Source organism: Leishmania infantum, chromosome 28, assembly GCF_000002875.2.
Source record: "Leishmania infantum JPCM5 genome chromosome 28".
Classification (NCBI taxonomy): Eukaryota; Euglenozoa; class Kinetoplastea; order Trypanosomatida; family Trypanosomatidae; genus Leishmania; species Leishmania infantum.
Window position 1 is genome coordinate 385,001 of NC_009412.2, and position 24,559 is coordinate 409,559.

Consider the following 24,559-nt stretch of genomic DNA (forward strand, 5'->3'; position numbering starts at 1 on the left):
ACGACGGCAATGGCCGGTTTGTGCCGTGGTGCGGAACCCCAACACTCTCTGCATTCTCTGCAACCGTCGCCTAGCACGGCCCTAGAGGTGTCGCTCGTGCAAAATCTCAAGAAACAGATTGCATGTCTCGAGGCACAGCTGCACGTGATGAATCAGCAGCAGGACACTATGACCCGCACGCATCGTCACTCCAATGCAAGTAACCATGGAGAATCAGCAAGGGCAGCTGCCACTGCGGCGGCGGCTCGCCTCATCAGCGTCGAGCTGACCCTGCCGCATGCAGAGCGTATTCGCCACAAGGACGCTACGGCGTCCTCCGTGACCGCCACCGAGTCCGACGACGTAGCTGTAGCGCGCATGCGTGAAATTCCTGCGGCGTACCAGACGGAGCGCAGCGTCCTCCTCCACAATCTCGAATCGCTCACAAAGGATGTGGAAGGATTGCAAAGTCTCGTCTTGCATCTCGGGCGGGAGCGGGACTTGATGGCGGCTGAGGTTGTCGATTTCCGCGCTGCGCTGCGTGAGACGAAGGTCGAGAATGAAAGCATGGCCGCTGAGTGCGCCGCGACACACCGGCTGTTGGAGAAGGAGCAGGCTCTTCGGCGCGCCGCTGAGGAGAGTGTGAGGCAGTGCACGACGGCAGCCTCGTCGCACAGAAGCAGCATGACCGTAGCGGACGCTTACAGCCAGCGTGACTACTACAAGCTGCAAGCAGAGCGGACGGCGGAGGCGCTGACGCTGGCAAAGGCGAGAACACATGCGCTGTCGGACGCACTTCAGCGAGAGCGCGACGCAGCGAAGACACTGGAGACGCAGTTGTGCGGCGCGCTGGATCGCATTTCTCAGATGAAGCGCCGCGACGATGAGTTGGCTCGCTACTACCAACAGCTGAGCAGCCGATTCGTGACCATCTCCGCCACGCTGCGCCACGTGCTGGACGTCGTACCAAAGGCTATTTTGCAACAACAGCGTGTGCCGTCTCCTGAGCGTGCGCCTGCCGGGCAACCACAAGCGGTCGACATGACGATGGACGAACTGCGTGACACGCTTGACGCGTGGCACCGCGAGGCCGCAGTGGGGGTGGCCAAGGCACAGCAGAAAACCGAGGCAGTCATCGGCGACGCCCTGGCACTGCTTGAGACAGCCACGGAGACGATAACCACAGTGACTAGTGGCTTGGATAACGGGATGCCGGTAAACAGCGACGAGGCTGCAGCGACGGCGCCGACTCGGTGCGCCGCGGCGAGAGCGATGGTGGGGTCGGAGGAGTCGGCGATAGACGAGGATGCGCTGCCCGTCGCCCAAACTTTCGAGGAGGTTCCGCGGTCTTCGTCGTGGGAAGCTGTGACGCCAGTGACACATCTGTTACCCGCAGTGCCGACGCCCACCGCAGGCGCTGGTAATGCCGCGCCGTCGACCTGCAGTGACGAGAAGGGCTTCAAGGGACTTGTGGTTGACGCGGCATTGCCAGTACAGCTGTATGAGGTTAGCGACGCAGCAGCCATGCCGCTGCCGCCGTCAGCGGCAGCACAGAAAACACTGGCGACTCTCGAGACACCGACGCTCAACCCCGCTGCCGTTGATCACGCTGTGGAGGTACGCGAGGTAGCGCAGTCACCTGCGGACGAAAAGAGCGTCACAGAGCACGTTGCGGTTGATTCTGCTGCGCCACTCACAAGCGAGCGGACGGCAGAGATGACGGCCGAGAAATCTGCGGCAGCGCGCACCGCGGTGGGCATTGTCGTTGGCATCGCCGTAGGCGCCCCCTCGTTTTCTGGCGACGCGCTCGCGGTACCACCTGCAGCGCACGTAGTCAGCGACCCTGACCCTGTTCCGGTGATCTCCTCCACGCCCCCTCCACAGGACAGCGAGGACACACGACCTTCTCATCCGCCTCCCCCTGTTACCTCCACGGCAACAGCAGCGCTAGCGGAGCCGCCGGCTCCGACGCCAGAGGGAGATGCTGGGAATGAGAAGGGTGTGCTGTCGCTGCCGCCGGTCTTTGCGGTTCCACATCCGCTCCCCCCAAGCCTCGTTCCTGTTCCGCTTCCATCCGCATCGCTTCCCCTACCGCCAGATGCCGTGCCGGTTAGTGTCCCGCCGGCCCCTCCGGTGCCACCGTCCTTGGAGCAGCAACTGCAGCTGCTAAATGCGCGCATCGACGCGCAAGAGGCGGCGCTGACGGAGATGGTGCAGTCGTGTGGGGGGCTTGTGAGGTCTACAGATACTCAACCAAGCAATGGCGGTGCGTGGTGCGGGGAGGATGGGAAATGCTGAGCGGAGCGCCTGCTGCGCGGGCAGCGTGTGCACACGAAAGGTTGCCCCTCGCACAAGATCGACGCCTGCCTGCCCGGCTGCTGCCTTTTGTGTGCGCCTGGCGCTGAAACGAAGTAGAAGAAGAGCTTTTTTTTTTCGTGCTTCACGCGAGGCTCTATCCTTTCTCTGCCTTTCTCTCTCGATACGGCATGCTGTTTGCTGCGTCGTGTGTTGCGCCACGGCACGTCTGCGTGGGTGAGTGATGGGAGCCGCTGTCGCTGCCCTCCCCCCTTTGTTTGTTCGTCTCGCATTGAGGCTCCTTTGTTTTGTTTTTCGTTGTGATCTCGCGCGCTGGCATGCGCTCGCCTCTCCCCCGAAGGCAGCCGGGCGCGATTTACCGAGAAGCAGCGCTGCAAGTGAGCAGTGACAGTGAAGCGTGGAGGGCGACGCCGGGGAAAGGGAAAAAAGCGTACAAGGAGAGTGCCGAGAAGAGGCAATCGGGGTGGCTCTGGTCGCTCATCCCCGCTCCGTCTCACCGCACCCCCACGTCTTCCACCACCACCACCGGTATCCCTGTGCTATCTGCATTGTCGCCTTCGTCTTGTGTTATCGTGTGTGGTTCGTCACCTTCTCGCCTCTCGTTGCACTGCCTCCTCCTACCTCGCTTGCTCTCTTTCACCCGCGCGCACATGCACACACACACACACACACACTCACTGACATAACGCTCCAACTTCAGCAGAGCTGCTGCCTCATGGAGGTGAATTTCCCACGACCTTCTCTTGGGCACCACAAACACAACAACGCGGACGCCGACGTCCACTTCAGCAGAGCAACTACGTCCATGGTTAGCGTCCTGCGCATCGCACACGAACACAAGCTCAGAGAGAGCGCGCGCTTTCTCTTTTTTTTTTAATCTCCGCTCTCCTTGCTCTTGAGGTGAGCCACTCATCAACCCTCTGCCTGACCCCCATCTCCGAACGCAGAAGTGGTGTTCCCTTGGCACGGTCACTGGCACCGCTACCGCAGCCCCCTACTTCCATCTAGATGGGTGAGGCTGACTGCCGCCCGCTGCTTTCGAGCAGCCGCGAGAACCCGCCACCATCGCTGCTGCAGTCGTTGTCCTCATCTCCGCAGCAGCCGTCGAGTAGGGTCGACACGACTTGGGTAATTGCCCGGGACGCCGACAACGGCACGCCCGCAACGACGGTGGTAGACGGTACGGGCAGTGAACCTCGGTGCTCCTTCTTCAGCAGTCTCTCCTTCTCCGCGTGGGGCGGCGCTGCGGTGTCGCGCAGCAATGCGAATCGATCGCCAATGACGGCGGCGTTGCTCCGCCCCTTCCAGAATCTGCGGATGTGGTGCCGCAACAGATGCCGAATTTGCTGCGGATGCCTTGGTATCCGCGGTTCTTGGCTCAGCGGCTTCGGGCTCAGTGCGGACGACCTCGATGACGGTGTCTCCATCGCGAACGTTCCCGGCGACGTGCTCGGCGACTCGGGTGTCTCGCGCGGGTCTGGATACCAGAAAGATGTACGGAATGCAACCCCAACCACAACTTTGAACGCCCGCATTGGCCAAGGCCATCTGCATCGGCACTACGCACCGCCGCGTTCTCGGTCTAGCGAGGCGGGTTGGGGCGGCGGTGCGTCTGCCGCATCCACCTCGCCGAGGGAGCACCCGGATGTGGTAAGGGAGGGCTGCAACGTGCCACGCTCAGACTCTCTCGATGAGAGCTCTGTGGCTGGCTCGAGCACGCCCCCGTCTTCCCTGTCCTTCAGTCGGCAGCCACGCCGCCGGGGTGAGTGTGAGGGAGGACACCTCGTCATGCAGCGAGGTGTCCTGATGCGCATGGCAGCCGACGGCACGTGCACTCGCGTGTCAGAGACGCCGGCCTACGCATCGGGATGTCATAGCCCTCCTCCAAGTACGCACCTGCCAGGTCGAACTAATGACGGCTGTGTCTTGCAGTTAGGCCAACCGGAACCGTTCACAGACGCGTACATCCATGCCGGCTCCAGCCCGGCCGCAAGGGAGATCGAGGACACGAGCAGCTCGCTCGCGGTGGCGATGGCGCTGGCCGCGCTGGAGGCGAGTCGAAAGCCCCTCCAAACTCTCGAGCAGATTTCCGCGGCCCTCACCATGTGCGCACCATACCTCCCTCTCCGTGTGGAGGTGGAGGCGGATCTGAACAGCTCGACGCCCATCCCTGCTGTCGGCACGGCGGCAATGCCTGCCGAAACAGACTCGGCGTCTACAACGTCAACAGCCATCCCTGCCGTGACTGCGGTCCCGCTCTACCTCCATGTGCTGGGCCCTTTGCTACCGTGCCCGAACGCACAGGCATTGCGGACATTGGAGGATATCCTTTTGGAGGACTGCGATGGCAGTCGGCTGCCTTTGTGTGCGCTGCACTGCGCGGACTTGGATCTGCGGCGATTGAGGATGGGCGAAGACAGTGATGACGCTCGCCCCGCCATTGCGGCGGCCGCGCAGAGAGCGCAGAGCGACGCATTTCTTGACCTGCTCCTGTCTCCCACGTCGGATGCGCACTCGAGCTGCATTGTGACCGCGTCACAGCTGCTAACTTTCCTGAGGCGCATCGTTTCCACACGCGGTGCGCAGCTCACCACACTGCACTTCACTCGGTGCTACGTCGCGCCGCACGACGTGGGTCAGTCCATCCCGCTGCCGCTAGCCACGTTGCAAAGGCTGCGGTTCGAGCACTGCTCGCTCACCCCAGCCCACATTGCCGCGCTCGTGGCGCTCGCGCGGCAGCAGGATGCGCTGGCGTCGGCGAAGCTTGCGGAGGCACGTGGCGTAGGCGGCTTGTCGTCTTCCCGCCACCGCTCATTCGGCATCCTGGAGGAACTGCAGCTCAGTGGGTCTCTTACGCCTGAGTGCATCTCCGAGCTGCTGGACTACGTGGAGGAACAGCAGCAGTGCAGCGAGGGCTGCGGCCGGGAGGTCGCCTTGCGGCTTCTGTGCGTGCCGTTGTTGGTGGTGCGCNNCNNNANNGCGCACCCCGGTTGGGCCAGCCAACGGCAGTCGAATTAGCGTGGTGAGTGCGCAAGTGTAGCTGAAAGGGGGGGCAGCTCGATAAGGTGTCTTCCGCTGGTCGACGAGCGTACCGCGCAGAGCTGCAAGAGCACAGAGACGGCACGAAACACTTGAGTGTGTGCGTCGGTGCTCCCAGCAGCTCTTGGCCTGTGCCAGAGCTGCTGCCCTTTTTCGGGAGTTTATCACCTCCCGGCATCCAGTCTTCAGCGCCACTGCACCACGCCGATGCCTCTAGTCTGTCTTCAGCCGATTATCTGCCCATCGCTTACACCCACACGCTTTTCTCCTTTATATATATTATTATTTTTTTTTAGAATGTGGCGTGTACTCTCCCCTTCCCACCGGCACCCCGGCACTTTGGTTCGGAGGCTCTTCTTGTCTGGCGGCCAAGGTCTTGAGGGGGTGGTGACTGCCGTCGTCAGCATCTTGACAGGGAGAACTGAACTCGACGCTGTAAAGTGCCGCCCCTCTGAGCGGCATACTGCTCCGTAAAGGTTCATCACCTGCCGATGACTGACATCCACCCACGCCCTCATTCATGCCTGTGCTTTTTCACGTCTTTTTTTTTCGTTTTTTTTTGTTCGTTGCTTCGTTCTGCTGCCTCCCTCTCAGCTTCCTCTGTGCCTCCTGCTGCTCGGCGCTGGTGCGCTGTTGGCTGGGGTTTCTTTCCGGGCGTTGTTTTGGGGCATCTCGCCTCTCCCTCCCTCCCTTCCTTCTGCCCTCGCTGGCGCTGGGGCGCACGCTTTTTTGCAAGCTGTGGCGCTTGACTCTGCCTGTATCCGTGTGTGTATGTGTGTGCCACTTCACTGAGCGAGGCGTCGCCACGCCGAGAGTGTCGTACGGACTAAGACGACGGGGAGAACGCCGCGCTGCTTTGCTTGTGTTTTCTTTTCGTTTTTTTTTTCGCAGTGGCTTTGACGCCGCGACGCGCGTGCGTGGTAGCGGCGTTCTCCTTCCCTTCAAACCTGCCCTAGGCCGACTCATGTGATGCTACCTGAGAAGGTCATCAAGAGGAGACACAGCTTCGCATGTGAAAAGAGCGCACACTTTCATGCGCTGATTGCGGCGGATGATCAAGGCTGCCCTCTTCATCGCGAGACAAGGCGTTTGAGGGGAGTCTCTGATGTCGCGTCGAGCGTCTTTTCCGCAGGTGCCCCAGTGTCGGCACGCTTCAAGGAAGTCTGCGATCTGCCGCGTACATCGCTGCGGCAGGAGAACGCGACGGCGGCACTGTTGTGGGCTCGGAAGGGTTGACCTGCGGTGTAGGGCGGCCCTTGGCGTCCCGGAACAGGAACTCGTGACTCTCCCGAGACACAAGCAAGTCGCACTGGTCAGTGCCAGCACCCCCCTTGCGCCGAGGCGAATTCGGCGTGAAGGCCTCGTCGGTGAAGGACCTCGGCGTGGAGCCGGCTGAGGTGCTGTGCGAGAACCAGCGCCTGCAGGGCTCACGCGATGTGCCGGCTCTGCCCCCGCTTTCCGAACGGCTCCCTTGACCTCTAGAGCACTGCCTCACTGGATGGCGATGCTGTGGAGGTGATGCGAGCGAGTCCGCCCGAGGCGCGGGACTTCCTGCATCGGGCGCAGAGGCACTTTGACCGTCTCCGGGCGTCGAGGATAGGGAAAAAGCGCCGCCTGCCGGTGGCCGACGCCGCGCCGGCGTTCGCAGTCGAGAAGGGTCGGGCCGCGCCTCCCTAATACTGACGACATGATGGAGAAGGGCTCTCCCGGGTGGAGAGGGTGCGCAGCGTAAAGTTTTTTTTTGGTCGCTCGAGAGATGAAAGGACGCCGCTGCCCGACCACGGATCCACACCTTAATGCGTTCTGGCAAAGAGCAAGAGATACCGTGGGTGGCATGTCCGTCTTGCTTGGCGCGGCGGCAAGAGCCACGCAACAGGAAGTGGGCGCTTCGGGCCGATTTTGGAGGCTTCTCACGCTGCAATCCCGATTTCGGGTACGGCTCGCAGCAAGCTCGTGCTCATGTCCACAAGCGGCGAATGCTTCAGGTGGCGCACCCCACCGGCCGGTGCGTTCTGGTGCGCTACCGTAGGCCAGTGTCTGACCTGGTCAATTGTGGGCAGCGCCACTCTCTTCGACGGTGACGCCCATGAGTGCCAATGTATTGTTCTGCGCAGAAGAGGTTCAGGAGGGTGGGCTTGTGTCAGCGGTGCGTCGCATCGTTGATCGGATGCGCGCGGCGAACCCCCTCTCACGTCCCCAGGGCGCGAGCTGATCGCGCACATGGAGGACGAGTCGTCGTTGGCTTTGGCTGCCGTGCCGCATACATTTTTTCGGCAGTGCAGTGCATCTTGAAGGGAAGGGATAGATCGGTGCACAGGCCACGGCCAAGAATGTTGCAAATACTGCACCGTGGTCCAGCGAAAGCCAAGAGCACGCCATCGGCTTGTTCGCGTCGATCCTGTCTCCCTTTACGCTCTTCATGCTGCACACCACCCTCCTCAATTCTGCGCGGGCACGCAGAGGGGCTTACCCTGACTCGTCCACCGTGGACTTGGATGGGATCGCCCTTCTCGGTACCTTGGTGCCTAGGTGCGCCGCGAGCTGCGCACGCTGGGGCGCGCAACTCCTGCTTCATACCGCGGGCTCGCATTTTGGACTTTGACACCGCCTTCTGCGATCGCGGCAACTGCGACATGATGTGCTCCACAGACGCGTCTCTCAGGGGATGAGGTGCAGACGCGCGCGCCACCGCGCTTGTTGGGAGCATCGAGGCGCCAGCGTCGCATCCCCTTCCACCACTTGTCAAGCACCCGCAGGTTTATAAAACAAGTGGCGCTTCCATAGCAACACAGGGCCTCCGCTCTCCCCCGGTACGCGCACGCTGAAGGGAAGTGTAAGAACGATCGTAGGAGGAGCGACGCTAGCTTAGAGGGCTCATGCGCGCCTCTCTCTGTCGGGGCGTGGCGAGGGCGCCGTGTCGGCGGTGAACCAGTGAGGGCCCTGCAACGAAATAGGAATGCGACATCGTGGTCCACCGAAGAAGCGTGCGCTAGCACCGCGAGTGATGCTCCCGGCGTGAAACTGCCCCCCCCTCCCTCCCCCAACAGGCACCCCTTCCTCTGCCTGCTCACTCCATCTTTCGGAGCCCATAAAGCGCGTAAACGTGTGCTGTTTGGTTTCGCGGGACCGGTGCCGTGAGCGCCACCAGCGCTTTCTCAGGGGCCCTCTCCTTTCCTTCACTGGCCGTGGGGAAACGAAGCTATGCTGCGGATATCCGAGCTATCAAGACCGGGAGAGCGTCAGGCTGTTATGCTGATCATTGGAAAAAGAAGAGCACGGCCAGAAGTGGCTTGCGGCGCTTCCCGTTGGCTCTCCCTAGGTGGCGTCCGCGAGGCAGATCACGTCTTTGTCACCATTGCCGCAAGGCGGCGTACGGACCTTCGTACTTCTACCGCGGCAGCTGGACGCGAGTTTCGCATCCACATCGTGCAGCGCATGAAAAATCTTGTGGGCCGAGACACGGGAAGGGGCGATCGCCAAAACTGGCCGCGGCTGAGCAAGGGAGAGAGAGGTACGGCGGTGCCCTCCTGCCGGGTAGGGACGGCTTCGCCGAGGTGAGAGGTGCCGTGCTCCGCAAATGCAGCGCGAAAGGGACACGAACGGGAAAGGCACGCTGGCGCGGTGCCATCATCGGCTTCGGAGCGCCGAGCAACGTCATTGCAGCGCTGTCCTTTTCGCTTGGTCGACAGAAAAGGCCTCACCAAGGGAATATTGGTGTGGCTCCAAACCTAGTGGCAGCAAGAAACGCAAAAAGTGAAACGAAAGAAATCTCTCATCCGCGTACGTGACTCGTGCTTCGCGGAGGCGTGAGAAGGTTGGCGGAAAGACTTGCTTGCGAGCCCGCATACATAGCACTCTTCTTTGGCTACACGCCTCCCTGTTCATGCCTCCTGCCGTTTTCTCCGCTCGAGGCTCTTGCTCTCCGTCTCGTGCGCGACGGCGTGCGCGACCCTTCGTGCGTGACGGTTTGCCTTGCGTGTGTCGTATGCATGAGCTACCTCACTCGGGCCTCCCTGTCTCCTTTTTTCTCGGAACGCACGCACACACGCTCGAAAGAGGAACGAAGCAACGCTGCAAGGGACAGATTCCGCGGTGTGGTCACATGTTGCTCTACGAGCACGGCCCCAGCACACGCTGACGCAGCAGTGCCTTACTTCGCTGCCGTCCCTGCCCGACTCGCTTGCCCGTTTTCCAGTGCGGCGTGCCAAGGTCTTCCTTGGCGTAGCCGGCTAACCTCCGAAGAGGGCCTCTCCGCACACCCACCGGGTTGCACGTGCCTGCTTTGTTTGTTTCCTGGCATGTCGTGCACTTGCCGTCTGCTCGTTTGCACCACTCTCTCTGAAGACCAGCTTGCTGTGTTGCTGTTGAGGGCGGGTCACGGAGCAGGGAAAATTAGGTATTACAAGGGATGCGTACATGACGCTCAAGTCGCATCGTCAGGCAGGATTGGGGGAGAGGTTTGGCGTAGGAATGCACATACATATATGCTTTCATGTGCCGTATTCCGCGCTTGATGGGTGGTTGAGGTCATTTTTTTCCCTCATTCCGAGTACCTCTCCCTGCCGAAGAAACGAAGTCGTGTGTTATTGAACACGCCGCTTTTCTTTCCTTGAGCGTGTCTGCTGTGTTGTTGCTCATGAGTCCCTTTCCTCGTCGCTCGTTACGGCACTACTGTGCTCTCCGCTCCAGCACGCGTGCGTGCATGCGTCTGCTTCACTATGAGGAGAAGCGAGAAGCGTTGTGGACAAGTGTACTGGGCCGGAAAAAAAAAAACAAAGGTCTCCTTGAGGAGGAAAGGGGAAGAGGTCAGCGTGTATTTTTCGCGCAAAACGACGAGGGACTACCTTGCTGTTTTAGCCATACCGTGGCCCAAGCCACTCCGGTGGTAGCGAACCCGTGTGCGAGTCGCGGTGGGCACACTTGCGGTGATGTGTCGCTGTGCCCATGCTGACGGTGCGGCCTTTTCGAGTGTCACGCGTCGCTCACGCATGCAGTCGTCTCCACCTCCCGCCTCTGCTGTCTCTGCTCTCCCGTCCTTTCGTCTCCCGGTTCCCGACTTGCGTCCGTCTTGCATCCCATCCCACCCTCTCTCAATGTCTCACTGCGCTGGCTGGGCGAAGTTTGATCTGATACTGCTTCTCCACATACGGGCATAAATACACACACACACACACAGAGCCGCACCGACTTCCTCTTTCACCTTTTTCTTTGTGAAGTCTCAACAATGTTCTTTGCAGGAGGCACCTTTGGGGTAGAGAGTGAGGCCCGCGACGCCAATAAACGCCCCTCGGGTCGCCGTCACCAAGCGCGCGACATGGCCGAGCTGCAGGCCACAGTCAATGCCGGCCAGGGCGTGCCGCCGGCGCCGGCGGAGGGGACTCTTTGCGCAGCCGCGCAAAGGCAGATGGCAACTGGACCGTCGTTTCTCGACCGCATGTACGAGCACAACTCGGCTGTCGTGGAATCGGCCCACCCGACGCGCCGCCGCGGATCGGCACCGGCGGACCACCTGAACATCTTCTCATGGCACGACACGGCCCCTGCATCTCGCACGCCCCACCAGGGCCGCCAGGTGGCAGCTGGCGGATCTCGCGCAACCCAACCCGTGAACACCACAGCACCAGTGCCTACTGCCGAGGACAGGCGGGCGGAGGAAGCGAGGAAATTCGAGACGAACAGCGCGAGCGCATTCCTGCGCTTTGCCGATGCCCCGAAGGCTCAGCTCCGAGCTGAGGCTGGAAACCGCGGCGCGCGCACCGGTGCTGTTTCCGGGAAGCCCGCATCATCTCTGCCGCCCTGCAGCGACATGATGGGGAGTCTGACGCGCGAGCAACCGCCCCAACCGCGCGGGCGGCGTGGGCAGGCGGCCACACCCACCGGCAACCGATCCAGTGTGCCGGAGGAGTCAGGTGTAGCCGGCTTCCCCGGGATGGGCCAGCGCAGCATCCCTCGCCGCCTGCCACATCTCACGCGCAAGCCAGCGCAGTCGAATGTCTTTCCATCACCCACTGTGAATTCCATGCAGCAGGGAGACCTCGGTCAAAGGGAAGATGCTGGTGGTACACGAGCACCGAAACCGGCGCCGAAGTCCAAGTGCAGCCCGCCCTATTACATAGACGATGACGACTACGAGAACCACCGCCCCACGAGCGCCTGCGAGACGGAGGCGTACAACCAGCAGCCGTGCCAGCAAGAGATCAGGATGTGCGACGAAAATGAATATGATGGCCACGATCAAGCACGTGCAGGTGACTTCGACGCGGATGCGCAGCGCCGTGCTCAAGGGGCACCCAACCCGGAGTGGCTGTACGATTCTACGGTTGGCGGTGACGCTGGCAGACTTCCTGCGAAGTCCCCTTCGGAGCAGCGACGTCAGTACCAATTCGATGCAGAGAAGCAGCAGTTCTACGAGGCGGATGTGCCGCCCCAACTTCAAACTTAGTATAACTGAAGATACGCGAGCGTGAGGTTGGTGCTGGAGGGAGGGAGGAGGCGGGTGAGGAATGAGAACAAAGGATTCCAAGCTAGTAGTATTCGTTTGTAGGCACGTAAAGAGAGAGCGCCGCGTTTTGCCTTGCACGCCACCACCCCTCCTCCTCGGCTTGCATTCCTGCGTGACGGGACCCGAGACCCTTTCCGTCCTACCTTCGGATACGCGTGCGTAGTGCTTTGTTGCCTCCGACGCCATTCGGTTTGATTGTGCGTGTTTGCTTGCTTGCTTGTTTTTTGCGCTTTCCCTCCCTCATGTATGTACACACACACAAACACACACCTTCTTGGCCCGCACCCCTTCTTCATTAAAGGCTTCCTCCCGATAGAAGACGACAAACAAACACACATACACACACATATATGTAGAGATAGAGAGATACATCTGTACCTATGTCTCCATCATAACAATGGATATACAGACACTTTTGCTGTATGTATGTGTGAGTTTATTGATATATGTTTTCTTGTTGTGTATGTGTGTGTACTGGTCGTCAGGGCACCGCCTGCCTCTCTCTTTTTCTCATTGCCCCCACCACCCTCCCCACGACCATCACTCTCTTTTCCCCTTCTCTCTTCTATTCCTTTGCCATCTATGTATGTGTGTGTCTCTCGCCATGAGCTGGTTTTTCTTTCTTCGTTGTTTGTATGCCGTTCATTTGTGTCTGAATCCCCCCAAGCAGGCAAGCAAAAAGAAAATGGCGTCGATACAGGCGATGGAGGTGTCACTACCACTGCTGCTGGTCCCGCGAGTCCTGTGCTGTCTCGCTGTCTCCGCTTCGCGTCTCTCCTGCATCGCCGTGTGTCTGCCTGTGTGTATGTGTGCTGTGACACTTTTCTCTCGCCCCCACCCGCCCTCCTCCCATGTTGTGCGTTCCATCTTACATCCATTCAGAGGATGTAACGTGATATCGCCAGTGGTGGTGGTCTTTGTATCTTCCTCTCTGCAAGTCACCGTTGCTTGCTTGCTCGCATCCGTGCACCTGTTCTTGTGGTATATATATATATATATGTATATGTCCTTGGTGCCGCCTCGACCTCGATTTTTGATTTTTGTGCCACTTTGTGGTCGCTGCAGGCGTGTTCGCTCCAGTACGATTGGTTGCCTCCTCCTCGTTTTTGTTTTTGTTTTCGTTAGTTTTATGTGTTGTCGTTGTGTCTCATCGAACGTGTTTTCGTGTTCATTCAGTTCGCGCTTCCCAACCTCATCGTACATACATACACCTACATATAGATACGCTTGCATGCGCTGAAGGTTAGCACACACGGCACCGCGAATGAACAGCAACCAGAAGACAAGAAGCATAGGTAAGCTAACATACGCTTTCAAAGGATGGAAACGAGACGCACCAACAAGTAAGCCCAAAAGAAAAAACAAGCAGACGATGTCCCATTAGCTGCTTTCTGTTGAAGATGCAGAGATCACGTGCCGCCGCAGGAGGGCGAGAGGGAAAGCGTCGCCGTCACTCCCTGCGCAGGTACCCGCGCACGAGCGCGTACATACCAGCTTTCATCTGCGTTATACTATACACTACTGTGTCCTTCCTTTTTCTCCCCTCGCTGCTGGTATGTGTGTGTGTGGGAGGGGTGGGGGAGTTGAGAATGCGCACGTACCTGACGTGATTTCAAGCCTTTCCTTTTTCGCCTTTGCTGCTCTCCTTTCTTCGCGTGTATCACCGTAATGCGTGCTGTGTGTCTGTATGTCATGGATGCGTGCTTGCTTGATGTTGTGCACGTGGTTATACTCTCCGTGTAGCACGCCAAGCGGAGAATTTTTTTTGTTTTGGTGTTCGAGCATCCTCGATCGCTTCCTTTCCGGCACGTATACACCGCTTTCGTAATCTGCGTGCGTGCTGCCCGCAGCGCGTGAGGTAGGTGCAGGCAGGACATCAGAGAAGACGTGCTTTGCTACTGCGAAGAGCGCCACACCCACTCTCGAGACGAGGTTGGTGGGGAGCAGGCGAAGAAGAGGTGAATCACCTTTATCAACCATACAAACATATACGCGAAGCCACCCTTGCTGTTGCTTTTTTTTTCAAGGGAACGCAGAGGCACAACTGTCTCGCTTACACGCCGTCCCCCTTCCCCCGTTTCTTTGTTCTCTCACATACATATAGCACAGAGCATAGAGCCCGACGTATAGAGGGGCAATCACCCTCCTCCTCGTCGAACAAACTCTCGCACAAGAGAAAGACGGCGGCACATCCAATGGAATGAGGAAGTTGACATATGCCGCATCCGTCGTGCTACCGCCACACGGCGGTGGCGAAGGAGGCGGTCACAGCACACCTGCGTGGATGCGCAGCCTGCTCTCCGTCCGCTTTTCGACGCGGCGGCCAATCCGCAATCGGCCATCGTCGTGCTCTTTGAGGGTTTTCACACTTCCAAGGTGCGTGTGCGGGTCTGTTTTTCTGCAACGCCGGCGCGTCGCTTCGCGGGCGACGCCAAGTGACGCGAAGGCTTCCGCAGAAAAGCGTAGCCTCTGGGAGGAGTCGTTCGAAGAGGCGCTTTACAAGGACTTTGCACATCCGTCTTCGGTTAGTTCAGCTGGCACCGTCGATGCTGCATCGTCCAGCGAGGTGGCGGACAGAAACCTCGTTGTCCGTGCCGCGCCCCGTATCGAGGACATCACGCCAGCTTCCGGTGCGGTGGCCATAGAGGCGCCTGGGGATCGTGCTAGCGCAAGTCTCACAGGCCCCGAAACTCTCTCGGTGAAGACTGGTGCAAAGCCGACCCCTGTGGCGCAACCCCCACGTGCGAATCCTGGCCGAAGCAGCGACATCAGGAATCCACCCCTGTTGCCGTCCGTCTCAGGGTGTGATGAGGAAAGGCGCACGCATCTCACCGCCGAGGTAGCGTTTGAGCAGGCACTCTACGGTGGCATCGTCTCTATGGGCGATGGAGACGGAGGCGCCACGGGCAGCCGCAGCACGCCGGGCCCTGGCTCCACCTCGAATACGCCAATCGCGCGACCGACTGGAGAGGCAACGGGAGCGAGCAAAGAATGTCGTGAAGGCTGCGCCGCCGTTGCAACCGGCGCCGCCGCGCCTGTACCTCCGAATCCATCTCCCCGGATACCGGGCCACTTACTGCGGGGAGGCGGAGGGGCGCCTTTCAAGAGCGCCGCTCCGCCTCAGCAGGCTGCCAGGAGCAACGAGGACAAGACTCAGACCGCGTCGGCAATGACAACGACAACACCACGGGTGACATTTGCGTCTGCGGAGGCCGCCTTTGAACGCGCGCTCTACGGTGATGCCATGATGGAGCCGCTGAGCGGGAAGGCGGATGCTCTGGTGTCCAGTGATGCGAGCATGCCTGTGGCAGATGGAGATGGCAGCGCGTCTCCTGGAGCGCCTCCGCTGCCACCGGCTCCGTCTGCGTCACCCGACACCCTTGACTCCACGCGACGGTACCGCGATGGTGGCGCTGCTGGCGCACTTGTGCGCAGCGCGGATGATGCCGCACCAGATGGGGCTATTGAAGGGACACCAGCATCAGGCATGAGCGAGGCCGCCACGGAGAGCACCCCACAGGGCCGTGAGGAGGTTCGTCAGCTTGTCGACAACGCGGCAGACACAGAGGTATCTGACGCAGCCGAGGCCAAGGGTACCGAGAGCGTCTCTGTCGAGGAGGCCATTCCTCCCCCTACCGTCTCCATGCGGTGCGCTTTCGATCTAGACCGTCTAGATGCCCAGGCGGATCAGTTTGCACTGCTCGATGCTCTGTTTCACGTCGCAGACCACCACACAGCCGTCGTCACGCACATCGACCCTGCAGATCGGGTGAGGCGATGCATGCCGCTGCTGGACCGCATCAGCAAGCGGGAGCTCTTTTTCGCGAGTGGCTGGATCTTGGACTTGGAGCGGGCCGAGGGGACCAACGCTGCGCCTCCCCGCACAGAGAGCGCAGCTGGCTTCTCAGGATCGGCGGTGCCGTTGCCGTTCACGCACCGAGAGGTGATCGGACGCAGCAAGGTACTGCGCACCCTCGTGTTCCGTCTGCTGCACACGCAACACCACTGGTGGGACCAGGTCCAGGAGGTTGTATTGCTTGCGGTGAAGAAGGCGGCGGGACTTCAGACAAGCTGCACAGGGGTGCTAGGCGCCGAAGCCACCATCGAGGACATTCCTATGACGCCCTCCGACGAAGGCGTTGAGGACGCAACGGAGTCAGTTGTCGTGCCTGCCAGCGGCGCGGCTGTTGTGGAGTGCCCGATGCGACACACAACCGCGGCGGATGTGCAGGAAGCCATGACGCGCATCTTCGGCACCGATCCCCAGCAGGTGCACTTCTTCAGCGCTGCCCTGTGTGAAGCGCTCGCCACGTTCGGCGACACCGGCGGCGCCATCGACGGCTGCGCGGATGGCGCGTTTTCCGCCTTCGAGGGGCCGGTGGCGGCGTGGAACGCTTTTGTTCTCACGCAGCGCCATCGCACAACTGGGGTCTGCGGGCCGCACACGCGGCCATTCAGCTTCGGCGAAGGACGACCCACAATTAACATTTCAGATCTTGCGCCGCTGCAGTACTGCGATGGGGCCGCCTCCTGGAGCGACGCGCCATCTCCCGAGTCGCTCCCGTGTGCCACCGCTGCGCGGCACAGCGCAGACGTTCGCGTGGCGGAGGATGGCAGTTGGGTCGACGAGGCCCACGTGGGGCGGCAGCCTACACTTTGCACGCCCTCGGCGGGCGCTGCAGCTGCCGACGCCATCACCACGTCGTGGGATACAATGAGTGAGGAGGAGCAGAACACATTCCTCTTCGGGGCTAAAAGCGCGCAGCTCTCCCTGCGAGTTCGCGAGTCGGGCGGTGTTTACGCCGTGTTCGGACAGAACAACATGCCGTTTGAGATGGAGAGCATGCTCGCGGAGGCCGAAGTGGCGGTTCAGCAGCGCGAGGCGCTGGGGAAGGAAGAGACGGAGGCCGACGCAGCGGACGGGGGTAGCAGCCACGCGCCGGCAGAGGCATCGCCGCTCGAGGTGATGCGCGATCAGGAGGCAGCGCACGTACGTGCGTACGATGTAGACCGGGTGGTTCTCGAACTCATGAACAGCGAGGGAGCGACCGTCACCACGCTGCCTAGCGACCGCTCGACCTTCCTATCGAGTCTGGCAGCCGCGTCCAACGAGAGAAGCGGAAGCGCCTCCCGACAACAGCGTGCCCGCGGACGCATCGGTACGACCGCGTCCGCCTCCACGATGCCGTTTCAATGGCATCTGCGGAATAACGAGGACGTGCAACTTGCCGCACTCTGGCAGCGTTTCGTTCGAGCATCAACAGGCGACCTCATAGGCAACCTTGTCTACGTGCGCCGCCACGCCAGCTCTCTCGTGCACGACGCCGTGGTCGATATCGCCGTGCAGAAGGCCTTCTGGCTGCTTTTCTTCGCGCGCGACGAGGTGCGCGCCGTCACCCATCCAAAGCGCACGTACGATACACTCTGGAACTTGCACCATCAGCTGGTGGCACTCTTCACATTACCCCGCGGTGGCGGGTCAACGTCCTCGCCGACGCTGCGGCGGGTCACTCAAGGCCGCGAGGCTGCACAGGCGGCGCGCCCGGCCTTTGAGGATCTCTCGCTGCAAAGCCAGGTGAGCTACGCATGTTTTGGCTGCGCGCACGTGCCACCGCGGCCGAGTCTCCTGGTTACGGAGACCGCAGGAGTAGCCGCCAAGCCCCACATCTACTCTAGCGTCAGCATGCCCTTTGCATCGCCCACCGACCTGTATGCTGCCCTCGCCGAGTCCTACAACGGGCATGGCGTTGGGCAACTAGAAACAGGAGCGGCGTCTTCAACGTCCGACGACGGCACACAGACCTCGGGCAGAGAGAAGGCAAATTTTGCGACCCTCTCGGCTCTCCAGCAGCTTTCCATCGAGTTCTGCTTCCCTCGCAACCGCGCGGAGAGAGCCGAAGCGGCGCTGCTCCTGCCTGCGCGTGGGGGCCCCACAGTCGCGGCGGCAGTCACGACCACCGCGCTTGAAACTGCAGACACGGAGAGGGATCCGCGGAGCGAGCGAGGCGAGTTTTCTTCCGATGCCGGATCGCACCCCGCATCCGAAGGAGAACCACTGGATGCTGAAGAACGTACGCAGCCGGGTGTCAATGTGAAGGAACGAGCAGCAAGTGCCAGCAAGGTTAGGGTCCACGGCGGCGCAGCCGCCGAATACGCGTGGATTCGGCAGGTTCACAGCGCACTGGAGGGCAGTGTGTACGAGTGTCTCCGCTCTCTCCGGGCAGCCGGCGCGCTCGCGGCACCGCTCCCTTCCCGAGAGCGCCGCCGCGACAGCATTGGTGTGGCGTTGGCGACCTTCTCCGACGAGCAGCGGCGCAAGGTGTGGCGCGCCGTGCAGGACATCACAGCCGCAATGATCGAGGGAGACGCGGCGGAGTCCTCGGTAGGTGCATCGTCGTTAGCGAGGGAGGCACGGGCGCCTACCGAGGCGGAAGGCAAGCAGCATCGCATACCTTCTCCCGAAGCTGCAATGGCGGATGCGCTCGCGTCTCCGAGGCAAGGGGGTTGGGAGGCTATGAAATTTGCAAGCTCGCGGCAAGCGCCAACCGTTTCAAAGGGGCGTGACAAGCGCCACCGGGTCAGTGACATGCTGATGGCAAGCGGAGTGCCTCTTAGGCGCCAGCGCGGTAGGAAGCCGCGTGCTGTGAGTTTCGACGCCATCAAGAGTGCATCGGAGGAGCGAGAAGCTACTGCTCCCGAGCAGACAAGGCGCGTGAGCAAGCCCTCAATTCAACGGGGCACAGGCCGCCGAGGCCGTAAAGGTGGAGCGGCAAGACGGGAGTGCGGCGTGACCAACGAGGAGGTGGCCCGCGTCATGGCCTTGTTTCGCGAAGGCGCAACGTAGCCCACCTGCATCTGCGTCTCCGAGCGCTGTGTTGCAGGACAACCTCACCGACTGGCGCGCCTCGTGCGTGCTAGGCCACTGTCCTAGCCACATGTGTGCTTGTGCTTGCTGATGGCCATGTTGCCCCGCTTTCTCACTGCCCATGCATTAACTCGACAACGCGCGCACGCACATCCGACGTCCACACAAGCATTTACATGTGTGAGTGAAGGAAAGGAACGAGAGTATCGATGGCCAAAAGAGAAAATCAGAGAGAGAGCAACAAAAGCAGCATGCGTGCTGCCTGAAAGGGGAGCACACGTGTGCGCAAGCGCTCTGCTGCAGTGGGCGTGGGGAGGGGGAACTTATCATAGCAGTGGTAGTACTACTGATGGAAACCTATCCGTGTCTCCTCATAGCCGGTATGCTGCTGTGCTTCATTCCACTCTATCTCTGCCCTCGCTCTTCTCTCACTTGGAGTGCGCTCGATGCTCTGCGTCCCACCACTCTCCTCTCCCTTCTCCCATGCTGGCCAGCCACGCCACAGCGCGCAGGCACACGCGATTTCACTGCATCCTTTGCTGTTTTTGTTTTTGACTTGGGTGATGGGGTGCGGGTGCGACGAGATTCGCACACCGGCTTGAAAGGAAATCGTTAATCCTGACACAGATCAACAATCGCACCTTCACACACACACAGAGACACACACAGACACAACGCACACACGCATCCCAAAGATTGCACACAACGGCATCTTCACAGAAACAGGCTCCCAGTCTACACAACAGCGCGAGGAGGAAGGGAAGAAAGGTGAACACAAGACAAAAAAAAGAGCTTCAGCGGCATCGCAGTCTATGGGGGTGTAGTCACGCATAGGCGGATCCGACTGGAAGAGCAGAGAAGGCAATACGTCTCACCGTGGCGGGAGAAAGGCGGAGCAGCGAGACAGTGAAAGGCGGACGCACGCGATCTTTCTTTCCCTTGCGTGCCCTGCGCCTCTCCTCACCAGCCAGGGAGGTGGGAAGGACAGCACGCAGGGCAGCACTAGAGAGACGAGGCTAAGATCGACACGGGCTACCTCGCTTGCGGCGAGCCGCCCCCTCCCCCACAGCAACGGCTGCGGTTCTCGAGCCACTGGAGAAGCCGTTCATTTTCTTTGCTGGTTCACCCTCCGTTTTGTATAGAATTTGCTGCTTCTTAGGCTCTGTCGGCGCGCCGCCTTTTCTGGTGGTTGTGTGTCGTCTCTGTCCGTGCTCGCCCACCTCACGCCGTCGCTGCCCTCTTTTCTCGCCCCCGCGCCTCTACCTACGCCGTCAAATCTGGCGAAACGAAGAAACCCTCAAAAAGGCGTTGCGTGCGGGTTCGCCTGCGTGCTGGTCTGTGCTCGTTGAAGGCCTTTTCTTTGCCACGTTCGCCCCAGCTCTCTCGAGCTCTCGTCTAACTCGTGCATCGGACTGCTCTGCGTGTGTCTCGTGCTGTGTCTGTGCGTGTGTTAAGAGTGAAGGGCAGGAGAACGTATCGCTACGGAGCACTGCACACCTTTTCGTCCTGCTCGTTTTCCTTCTGCCTTTGCTGGAGGGCGCATCGTTTGCTGATCTGCATCTTCCCTCGGTTTCTGTGTGTGCGTGTGTGCGTGTGTGTGTGTGTGTGTGCCTGCTTTGTGTGGGTCGCGCAGACAATCGCATCGGCATTGACACCTGCGGTTGCCCCCGGTGACTGCCTCGGCTCCATTAGTGTATTCGTTCTTTGTTTTTTTTTCCTCTGTCGCGAAGCTGTGAAGACGAGCGGCTGAGATGTTTGGCAATGTGATACGGCGCTTGCCAGTGCACTGGGGCCCTGGTGCAGCTTGCCTCTCAAATCCATCGCCCTCAGCCACGTCGCCGCGGCTGCGGGCATCGCCATGTACCTCCACGGCGGTAACAGCTGTTCGCGCCGCAGCCGCGGCTCGTCACGTCCGAGCCACTCACACAGACCCCTCTTACTTGCTTTGTGGCACGTTGTCCATGGCGCATCGTTGGTCCTCCACGTACCCCACCGCGTCGCGTAGAAGTGTTCGAACTAGAACGAAAAAGCAGTTCAACTACCTCACAGCGGACCGTCTAATCCCAACCGAGAAGAAGCTGTCGCGGATCGCGATACGCAATCGCGATGATGTTAGTCTGCGACGGCGCCGCGAGTACAAGCAGCAGCTGATGCGCGACGTGGAGGAGAAGATCCGGTTTTACCCTCCCAGCATTAAGAAGCAGGTGTTCTTTCCAATCATGACGAACTCCACCCGCGTATCCCTCTTCCGCGGCAACCGCGAATATGGGATCCGCACGTCGACTCGCGTCTTCAGCATGCTCCTGGAGCAACTTTGCAAGAGAGAGCACCGAGAGTTCATCCTAGAGAAGCTGGCAGAGCTCGGACTCGAGCCCCCCACCGCAGAGGACTGGGAGCACTTCACCGATCCGGTGACGGGGGACATTACAACGGGGATGATGTACTCCAAGTGGGTCGATTCGATTTTGACAACGTATGGACGGATGTCATTCACGAGCTCAAAGCATCTGCTCGCCGCTGGAGCGACCACGCTGTTTGCGTATGTCATCCGAAACTACCTCGACCGCACCCTGGTGCCGCCGCTGGAGGACTGGTCGCGCCAATTCGGCCCTGTCGTCGCCGAGGAATTTGTGGGGCGACCGCGCGGTCAGCAGAAGGTGAGTCTTGCCTTGTCCGACGCATTGTACGAGGTGCGTGTGTGGGGGCGTACACATGCGCAGGAGGCTGTCTCGCGCCTCTCGCTGCAAGAGCAAACTGACCTCGTGAAGTGGGTGGAGGGAAACATGAAGACCCACATCGCGGAGATGGAGAGAAAGCACGCCTTCACGGCTAAGATACTCGCAGTGATGCACAGCCTGCCGGAGGCCAAAGCGATCCACAACTCGTTCTGGGCCTTTAAGGAGTCGAAGCGACTGGAGCACGTGGTGAAAATGAACGGAGCCTTCTTTCCGCTGCACCACGACGTGCATAGGCAGTGGTCTCAGCTGTCGAAGGAGGAGAAGGCGCGATACTCGTGCTTTGGCCGAAAGCGTGAGACGGAGACGGCGTGTGGACGCAAGCTCTTCATTCGTTACTGTTGCCGTGACTACGGCTTTAGCTTGAGCGATGCGTCACAGCGCTACGCCAGCCTTGGCGATCTGCAAAAGGCTGCGCTGGAGTTCCCCTTCTACTTCCCGCTCACCCCAGGCAACGCTGCCACGGCGGCGTTTCAACGCTTCTACTTGGTGATGTGCGAGCGATACGGCATGGTGCGCACCTACAGCAGCGGCATCGGCAATCGACTCTTCAAGATTGCCATGCGCCAAAAATGGGATGCCCTATCCATGGAAGAACGACAACAGTACGAAGAGCATGACCGGATTTATGCTGCGTTCCCGCTTCAGCCGCCCACGCCCGAGGCAGCCGCATCGGGCTCCGCAAAAGCGTCCTCATCAGGGTCACTGCCAGCGAGTACGGCGCCATCGGCGGCGACACGGAGCAGCGAGTGCGTAACCACGCGATGGGGTACACCGGCCAAGGGTTCGACGGCATCGAGGTCGCAGGTAAGAGTTGGACCTCAGTACTTTGTGGAGGAGCGGCCACCGTCGTTGAAGGTGGACGACACCGCGCTCACTGCGGAGGAGTTGCTCATGAACCTTCGAGAAGCTGCGTACGGCACACACAGCAATGAGACCAAGGCGAAAGTGGCGGCGACAGCCGCTCATCCTAAGGCAACCTCGTCTGTGGCGGAGACGGCGGCGGCGACGGCCGACGAGAAGCTGCAGTCGAGGCAGCAAAAAGAAGCGGCTGACACGCAGGATGTCGAGGTGCCCATGGCCGCGTCGAGGAGAGGCCGTGCACGCTCCAAGACTCCGGGTTCTACCCATGGCGAAGGGTCCACGAAGACGCGGCAGCCGGCACTCCAAGTTGTCATGATTTGAGCACCACGTTTGCGCCATCGGCATCGAAGGGAGCGAGGAAGGTTGGTGGAAGGAAGGGAGGGGGCGGGAGAGGTCACTGTTACGTTTTCCGGCTGCTTTTTCAAAGTGGCCGAACGATAAGGGACGGAAGGAGGAGCGAATGGGGCGGATACGTCTTTATGCAGACGTGTGTGTGTGTGTGTGTGTGTGTATGCTTGTTCCCCTTTGGCCGTTCGCGCTTCATGACTCTCTTTCTGTCTCTCGGCCCCTCCTTCCCAGGCTGCTCGGAAGCAGAGCAGCTCCGCTTTGGCTGTGGAGTCTGTCCGTCTCGCTTCAACCCCCCCTCCCTCCCTCCCTCACTCTTCCGCCCCCATCTCCCTGGTCCGTGATGGTGCAGCATAGAGTGTTGTTCCTGTACGCCGCGTTCTCTTCGATGGCTGCGAAGCGTCCTGTCTCTCCCTCTTGTTTCTTTGTCACGACTTCTTCACCGTCCGCATCAAACAGTGTCATCCGGCTCCCTACCGTGTCGACGGTTCACACGCGCGCTTTTACATCCTTCCCTCGTGGGGACGTCGAGACGCCGTCTCAGTGCCACTACTGTTCACACTCGTAACTGCATACAAGCAAAAGGAAAAGAAACGACAAGAATGACACACGTAAGCACCTGTCGCCTTACACGACGGGCAATCGTAACAGAAATGCTGTGGCGAGGCGGTGGAATCGGGGCGCGAGAATGTGGCGGTGCTCCCTCCCTGCCACAGGCAACACCGTCTTCGACTTCCTGCTCCGCCTCCCTCCCCCACCACACACCTGTGCAGCAGTGCCAGGCCTACGGCGATTGTGCATGAAGGCATGACACCCATCGCGCGCGCGCGCCCTGCTCACCTCTCTTCTCACCTCTCTTTTCCTCACATCCCCCCGGTGTATCACTGTCACTCACACACGCGATGTACGCCTCTCTCGCTTTCTTTTTTTTTGTTGTTGTTTGCTTCTTTCACATTCTCTTCCCATCCCTCTTTGTTTTTTTTTTGCTTTTGGTGTGCCGTCATATCATCTCCGTGCCGCCTTCCGCTGCCCCGACGTTTCGGTGTATGAACCCGTTTCGTCTACCCGCGATGTCTTTTCCAGCATAAGCATACTTGCTCATCGGCAGGTATAGATACGCCCCTCGATACACGGACACACTCACAGAACTTATCCTTGCCCCTCTGCTCTTTTCCTACCATCGGACACCGCTGAGTGCGGCCGCTCGTTGCTGCGCAGTTGCGCGAAGCTGACAAACCGGCGGCTTTCCTCTCCTCACCGCAGCCGACGCGCGCTTTGCCGAGCGCACGGAGCCTTCACGTAGAGAGGAGGCCGGCGAGGAGCGAGCGCATTGCCCGCCTCAGCTTTGAGGTCACCGCCAAAGAAAAAAAAAACAGAAGAAAGGGGTGCTCATCTTCCGCTGTCTGCCGTGCGCTCGTGTGTGTGTAATCTTTGCTGCGGATACTGAAGTGCACGCTCTCGTCGAGGTCGCCGCTGAGAGTCGTCTCATTTCTCCTTGGTGTTTTCGAGAATCGGCCCCCTCCCCCCCTCCACCACCCATCCTAACCTCACCCTCCCCTATCATCATATCTTTTTGTCTTCTGCGCCTTTCCCCTCCCCTTTCCCTCATCGTCCCATCCAAACCCGTTGAGCGACGTCCCCCTCCCCAACACCTCACCCTCGCGGCTCACTACACACAGACGCATCCCCATCATCATTACCGTCTTCCTCTCTTTGCCGTGCCCTGTCTCCCCACGGCTCAGACCTTCTTTCTCTCACGCCTGCGTGTGTTTTCCGCGTGTGTTGCCCGAGCGTACAGCTTTTGGTTTGCTCGCGCCGAGTTGTTTTCTTCTCCTTCGGTCTCCTTTTTTTTTGTTTGCTTGTAAGGGCCCTTGCCAGTATTGTTTTGTTGTTGCTGTTGTTGTTGTTTTCCGC

The 24,559-nt window shown here is 60.1% G+C and overlaps 5 protein-coding genes across 5 annotated transcripts in view; all 5 read left to right on the top strand.

The window, feature by feature from the left end:
- The window catches only part of LINJ_28_1130 (hypothetical protein, unknown function), a gene marked incomplete at both ends in the record, with an annotated part of 2,904 nt that extends 627 nt beyond the window's left edge, over nucleotides 1–2,277 (top strand). Inside the window, one exon of the mRNA XM_001470104.1 lies at nucleotides 1–2,277. This exon is cut by the window's left edge and continues 627 nt beyond it. Coding sequence (XP_001470141.1) covers nucleotides 1–2,277 — 2,277 coding nt within the window.
- Nucleotides 2,278–4,107: 1,830 nt separating this feature from the next.
- On the top strand, nucleotides 4,108–5,265 carry LINJ_28_1140 (conserved hypothetical protein; the record flags this gene model as incomplete). The annotated part of the gene is made up of 1 exon (XM_001470105.2): nucleotides 4,108–5,265. A coding segment is annotated over one exon (1,158 nt), but the record flags the coding sequence as incomplete, so codon positions are not given.
- Nucleotides 5,266–10,558: 5,293 nt separating this feature from the next.
- On the top strand, nucleotides 10,559–11,776 carry LINJ_28_1150 (conserved hypothetical protein; the record flags this gene model as incomplete). The annotated part of the gene is made up of 1 exon (XM_001470106.1): nucleotides 10,559–11,776. One exon carries the CDS (start codon nucleotides 10,559–10,561, stop codon nucleotides 11,774–11,776), a length of 1,218 nt encoding a protein of 405 aa, XP_001470143.1.
- Nucleotides 11,777–14,120: 2,344 nt separating this feature from the next.
- Nucleotides 14,121–18,680, top strand: LINJ_28_1160 (conserved hypothetical protein; the record flags this gene model as incomplete). Its single annotated transcript, XM_001470107.2, has 1 exon — nucleotides 14,121–18,680. One exon carries the CDS (start codon nucleotides 14,121–14,123, stop codon nucleotides 18,678–18,680), a length of 4,560 nt encoding a protein of 1,519 aa, XP_001470144.2.
- Nucleotides 18,681–20,452: 1,772 nt separating this feature from the next.
- Nucleotides 20,453–22,621, top strand: LINJ_28_1170 (conserved hypothetical protein; the record flags this gene model as incomplete). Its single annotated transcript, XM_001470108.1, has 1 exon — nucleotides 20,453–22,621. One exon carries the CDS (start codon nucleotides 20,453–20,455, stop codon nucleotides 22,619–22,621), a length of 2,169 nt encoding a protein of 722 aa, XP_001470145.1.
- Between the last annotated feature and the right edge of the window lie 1,938 nt (nucleotides 22,622–24,559).